The sequence below is a fragment of the Egretta garzetta genome, unplaced genomic scaffold, assembly GCF_000687185.1.
Source record: "Egretta garzetta isolate BGI_Z169 unplaced genomic scaffold, ASM68718v1 scaffold271, whole genome shotgun sequence".
Classification (NCBI taxonomy): domain Eukaryota; kingdom Metazoa; phylum Chordata; class Aves; order Pelecaniformes; family Ardeidae; genus Egretta; species Egretta garzetta.
Window position 1 is genome coordinate 390,578 of NW_009258669.1, and position 6,643 is coordinate 397,220.

The 6,643-nt window shown below is 38.6% G+C and overlaps 1 protein-coding gene across 2 annotated transcripts in view; it reads left to right on the forward strand.

The window, feature by feature from the left end:
* The window catches only part of LOC104135054 (leucyl and cystinyl aminopeptidase), a 37,030-nt gene extending 31,403 nt beyond the window's left edge, over positions 1 to 5,627 (forward strand). For both annotated transcript variants that reach the window (XM_009648660.2, XM_035888473.1), the window contains exons 16-18: positions 934 to 1,074; positions 2,064 to 2,145; positions 3,107 to 5,627. In XM_009648660.2, the coding sequence (XP_009646955.1) occupies positions 934 to 1,074; positions 2,064 to 2,145; positions 3,107 to 3,238 (355 nt within the window). In that variant the 3' untranslated portion in view covers positions 3,239 to 5,627. The remainder of the gene's footprint in view (positions 1 to 933; positions 1,075 to 2,063; positions 2,146 to 3,106) is intronic.
* The last annotated feature ends 1,016 nt before the right edge of the window (positions 5,628 to 6,643 follow it).

Below are 6,643 nucleotides of genomic sequence, written 5' to 3' on the forward strand. Positions count from 1 at the left end.
GAAGAGGAGGAGGCGGAGGGGAGCCCTGATCGCCCTCTACAACTGCCTGACAGGAGGCTGTAGTGAGGTGGGGGTCGGCCTCTTCTCCCTAGTAACGGACGATAGGGTGAGGGGGGATGGTTTGAAGTTGCACCGGGGCAGGTTTAGGCTAGACATTAGGAAAATTTTCTTCACTGAAAGGGTTGTCAGGCTCTGGAATGGGCTGCCCAGGGAGGTGGTAGAGTCCTCATCCCTGGAGGTATTTAAAAGAAGGATAGATGAGGTGCTTAGGGACATGGTTTAGTGGTGGGGTGGCAGGGTTAGGTTAGAGGTTGGACTTGATGATCTTAAAGGTCTTTTCCAACCAAAGTGATTCTGTGATTCTATGATTCTACTGGTAACACAAACTTGCAGGTTTTGTGGTAAAGGTAACAAAATTGCAGATTATTCTATGGAGTCTTAAAGGATTGATGTATCTTTATAACCAAGATAATAACTACTTGGGGTTTTTTGGTTTGGAGATTTGGGTTTTTTTCCTTTTTTCTTCCTTGGGTGAAATTTTGACTTTACATTACACTCCAATACCACTCTATAGACCAAATCTCAGTACTGCATAGAGGACACCAAGGTTGTCCTGCTAGGTGATTCTTGTTACAGCTTTCCTCTCTTAAACTTATTATGTTTTCCTTTACAAATTGTTAGAATTTACTTAATCTTTTCCACCACCAATGAAAATTCAGGTACTTGGTTTACAGCTAAGGTCACCCTGGTACTTGGAAACTGAACTTATATAAGTACAGTGCTTATAAAATGGAGCATTGGTGTGCTCCAGATGCCAGAATTTGATTGTTGTTTGATCTGTTACATAGTCTTTTCTATCTAATTCAGGAGGATAATGTGAAGATATGAATAGATGTTTTTGTCCCTTTCCTTTTCATATGCTTTGTCTTTTAGGTTAATGCAGAACAGCCTTGAAGGTGAAGTCATCAGGGCACAGGAGCTTTCACATATCATAGCAACTGTTAGCCAGAGTTTGCCTGGATATTTGCTGGCCTGGGACTTTGTCAAAGAGAACTGGGAAAAGCTTACACGGAAGTAAGGCTTTTGGTGTAACTGAAACTTCACACTCACAGTGGCAAAAGCACCTGCTTGTTTCTTTCAAGCACAAAGTAATAAATAGTTGGATTCACATAAGAAGATTTGTATTAGAATTATAAAGCCTGTTTTAAAATCTGATTGTACAAAAATAACTTGGAACATAAATTTTGAAGTCTCACCAATGGTTGATGGGACTTTGTAGCCTCCTAGAGCCTCATAGTAATTCTAAAAAACCTTGATCTGAATTTCTGTTAAAAGGATGCTGTCTCTAAGATGAGTGCTGCAGATGCAGGTTATTTATATAGATCAAATGCATTCAAAAGAAGAACCAGGGAATTCGTTCAGCATTTTTTTCTGTCTTTTTACAGCAATCCTAAAACCAAATAACCAAAAAATCCCACTCGCTTTAGAAATAGATGTTCCCCTTAACTGGTCTTGAAGGGTACCCAGTAGGAGACCTGGCCTGCAAGTCTTCAAAAAGCTAACAATATGTGGAAAACTATATTTCTAAATCCTAGTTTTGATTTGGAACAGTTTCACATTGCTCCGAAAGCTTCTTCTGGATGAAAATTTCTGCTCTAACAAGCTCTTAATAACCAGTATTACAAAATTACTTCACTTGAAATGAAACCTGGTTGCAAATTCAATTAATGTAGAGTTTTGGAATACATAGCACAAATATAGGTCTTAGTATTCAGTGTGTGGTGTCCTCAGTCCTTTACTATTTGAGCTGTGATAGAAGTTTAAGAATTTTCCATGTCTTTTGGTCTGAAGATCAATTTTTAGAGGGATTAGGAACCAGAGGCTTGGACTTCTGTGACCTTGTATTTCTCCTGAAAAATGAGATACGTAAACTTGAATTTAAGTGCTTTTAATTGTTTTCAACTACTAAAACAAAAAAAGTGGAAATAAGAATATGTGCCTATTCTGAACCTGCATCTTAAAGTGGCTGCTAGTTAAAAATGTCTTCTTTGTTTGTATTTCAGGTTTCACCTAGGCTCATATACTATCCAGAATATCATTAGTTGGTCAACTTCTCAGTTTGCAACAAAGGCTCATCTACTTGAGGTTGGTGGCTTAATCTACCAGAAAGGGCTATTTTCTAGTGTCAGTACTGTTTTCATTTAATTGAGGGATGTTATTTCTCTCCTTGAGGCCTTTTGCAAGGATATACAGCTATTGCTTTCTCTATTTCACACGTGGGAAATATATACATGTTGAAGATGACATACTGAGTCTGTGGTGGAGTTGCATATAGGCTTGAACCCAGCTAACTGGGTTATACTGTTGTGTTTTCCTGTTCACTGGACACACTGTCTCCCAAAATAGTGATTTGGTCTAGATTGAATTTGGTCTAGATTTTGTAATCAAGCTATGCTTTCTGGATCTCTGGAATGTGATAGAGTGCCGTTAAAATTGCTTTATGTTATTTTTGCTGTCAGCAATCCTAAGGAGCTATTGTGGAGGTTGAGTATCAGTTAAGATCCAGTTAATAGTGGTTAGAAATCTCTGTTGTCTTCCCTAAAAAGACCTTGAAGTTAATGTGTCAAGAATGATTTATGGTTTGGTCTAATGTTTTTATTCAGATAATTCAGTAGAGATAGTTGCTTATGGTTTGATCTATAGTATTTTAAGTGTTAGCATTGACAATATGATGAGTGGGTGTGAGGGTCTTTCCAGAGCACTGAAGAGGGTTGCTTGCAACAATCAGTTCTTTGTCACAGAACAAGACTCCTTTTCCAGAACTTTGAGTGCTCTGTGATTGTTCTGTGGTGAATATGATAAGTGAATGTCTGTTTATTGGTGAAATAATTTATTGAAACCAAATGAGTTATTGCTGCAGTTCCCATGAAAAATGCTTTCCTTGCATTTTGGGAACTCCTTTGAGAGGTTTGCGTACTGACAGAAGTGATTCTCAGGAATGGATTTCCTGCAACATGTGGGTAGCATTTGCTTCTGAACCTATTCATGTGGCCAACACTGATTTTAATTAAAAGTTTATTTTTCTTTCTTTTTTCTTGCTGTGCAGGTGAAGTCATTTTTTGAGTCAAAATCAGAGGAGAGTTCTCAACTGCGTTGTGTAAAAGAGGCAATTGACACAATTCAGCTCAATATCCAGTGGATGGAGAGGAACTTAGCAAAGTTACAAGAACTGCTGTAGCGCGCGTAATGCTGTGGTGTGTCAGCCATTTAGGAGCTCTGTGGGCAGTTGCTGTGTTTCTTTTGCAAAAGCCAGGGTGAAACCAAGCATCACTGCAACTTTGTTTGCACTATTAAGGAGTCTAGATAGCTCAGGGCATGTCTCAGATAAATTTTTATTTTCCTTGGAGCATTTATGAGCAAGATGTAAGTATTTATTCTGGAACTGTTTTCATCTATAGACCAAACATCTACACAAATGATTAAATATAATTTTATATATGAAACATATGCCCTTTCATTTGGAGTTGTGTTGTAGTTTCTTAGTAGTGGGTTAATATTGACAGTTAGGGTCAGAAAGAAAGGAAGAGTTACCATGAACTGTTACTTCTTTGCAGACTGCTCGTTGAGCAGTAGATTTTTTAATGCAAAACTGTAGGCGGTTTCCACATTTGTAGATATAGAAGCTGTTGTGAAGCAAAATCAATATGTTAGTAGTGGATCTTATAAAGTGCACCAGTTTGAGGCAAAGTAGATAAGGTTCCAGTTTTATTTCAGTTTGAATTTTTTATTTTCACAGTATTCTTTAGGAACTACACATGAAAAATAATATCTCATGCTAATAGTATAAACTTTGATATATAAAGTGGCTGGGTAGGAGTATGGAAAAGGAAAACCAGATAGCAAAATAAAGTGTTTTGGAGGTGGGATTTCCAGAAACACTGATGTAACTGTGGAACATTTACTCTGAATTTATTAGACATTTTTGAGAATCTCATCATTAATCATTAGACTGTAACTGATTTTGCTGTATCGATCTCTGAGCAACTGCACAAAACTGCATTTTTACAGGTTGGTTCTTCTGTTAGACTGACTACTGATTTGTGCCCTTTTGACTACTGATTTTTAATTTCACCACTTGCTGCAGAGGATCTGCAATTAATAGATATGTCAGCCACTTCTTTCGGTTAAATTTCTGGTTTTTTTCTTGCCTGATAACTCGCATATTACAGTATAATTTGTGAACATTGCTCACTCTATTACATTAGCTTTAGGAAAGCTTCTTATTTACATTTTAAGGATTTGTTCTTCTGCTGTTGTGAAAAACCTTGTAAGACAAATCTTCAAAGTTTTTTAAAGAAAAGGATCTAAAACCCTAATATGCTACATTAAAAAGGTGAAATACCTACTGTAGAATCTGCATCTCTTCCAAAAGTAGTGAAAAAGGCCATTTTTGAGGTACGGTGTATATTTATGACACGTGCAAGAGTTAACATACCTTTTTATCTGGAGATCTGTTCTATTCATTTCACTACCAAAGTACCTTTTGCAGATTCATGCAAGCAGATTCAGACCTGTTATTGTCTTACGATCATCCGATTTGTGATCAGCTATAAAATACAATGAAAGCAACTAACAAGTAAAAGTTGTTCTATTTTAATTGAACTAATTTAATTTCAGCCACAGTAAATTCTGAAGAAGATAGGAGTTTGACTTAAGAGTTAAATTAATGGACTTAAGTATTTGTCACAGAGTAATTCAAATGGAGTGCTTTAATTTATGAAACTGCAGCATTGGCTGTTTATTTGGTTAGTAAAAATTGTAAGCTATGATTGCTTAAGCCAATACCATACTCTTCCCATCTTTTCAGAATATCTGTCAAAACTCCTCGAAAAGAAATTCCTTATTTTCCAGCTCACATTAGAATTACAGATGTAATTTTTAACCTTGAAATTATCGGAAAGAATGTTAGATGTTAAGAAATACTTGTTTGCCCAAAAGGCCCATAAATGAATTACATGCACTGAAGAAGGAGCTGTCAGTATGAGCACTGAAAATAAATCATACTTCCCTATAAGTTATGGAATTAGAACTGTAGTTAAGTGTGTTCTTGGAATTTTTGTACTGCCATTTGTTATGGCTTAATTACCTGCTTTATTTTAAACCTTTGGAATCTCTATAGGAATATTAGTTCCACCTTTGCATATTTGTGTGTGGGTGTATATATGTGTGTGTCATCTCTTCTTTCTAGTCACTTCTTCATATTAAATGGGAAGTCAGTAGTAACCTTTCACTTTTTTATCCGTCTATCCCCTCACATGTGTTTTACCTCATCCTTGACTGCAGTATTGAGGCATATAAAATTTAAAATGGAAACTGTGAAAGAATATCCCATCTTCCTCCTGATTTCTGCTGTGAAATTTTAAAAATCTACTGTTTTATTCAAATGCTTTCATGATGATTATGAGGAAATAGGATGGAGATGAGTTTTAGATAGCAAACTATACCAAGAAGACCTGGAAAGCTGGGGAGGTTGTGCAGGGATTATTGAATAATTTTTCATTTTACTATTTGTTGCATATGCATACTTTTGGTATATCAGTTGTAGCGGCTTTAAAATTATTTTCTGTCGTGGAGTTTCCAAGCCTATTAAAAATTGCACTGGAGTCCTCCTTCCATGAGAAATGCCTAAATATACTCCTCTCTTTTTGAGTATATTGGGAACTGATGAAGACTGGAATGGCTAAAACCTCGTGCAGGACAGCCAGCCATTGCTGAAAAGGCTCCATTTTGGACATGGACTTAGGGTAGCGTGAAGGTCAGGAATAGAGTTAGCGTTTGGTGCAAGACAAAGTGTGTAGCCCTAGTGCTAGGGGAGCCATGAAAAGGCTGCCAAGGTAAGGTGAGGTCTGCCAAAAGCTTTCAGTCCTCGACACTTTTTCTTGGGAGCCGTAGCTGGCGGTGTCCCTGTTGGACCTGGGGTCTGGCTAGGGTTATGGTTAGGGTGAGGCTTTGACATAGGTGCAGGGCAAAGCATAGAGCCCCGTTGTTTGTGGGGCTGCAAAGGGGCTGCCAAAGGAAGGTGTGGGCTGCTAAAGTTCAGAGTCCTGGATGCTTTTTCCTGGGGGCCATCACTGGCAAGGCTCTGTTTTGGACATGTAAACCCATGTCTAGGGCAAGGGTCAGGAAAAGGGTTAGGGCTGTCTTAGGTGCAAGACAAAGAGCAGAGCCCCAGTGGTGTGTGTGTGTGTGCACGCGTGCAGAAAGGCTGCCAAGGTAAGGTGAGGTCTGCCAAAAGCTTTCAGTCCTGGCCACTTTTGCTTAAGAGCTGCAGAGCATGGGATGTCCCATTATACCTGGGTTCTGATTACAGTTACTGAAGCGTAAAGCTTAGCGATAGGTGCAGGACAAAGAGCAGAGCCCCAGTGTTTGTGGGGCTATGAAGGAACAGCCAAGGGAGCATGAGGAAAGTCAAAAGCTTTCAGTCATAGCTGGTAGCATCCCTGTTGGAGCTGGGACCTGTTAAGGGTTAGGGCAAGGGTGAGAATTAGCCATGGGTGCAAGAGAGAGAGCAGAGCCCCAGTATTTGTGGGACTGCAGAAGAGCTGCCAAAAGAAGGTGAGGGCTGCCAAAGCTTTCAGACCTA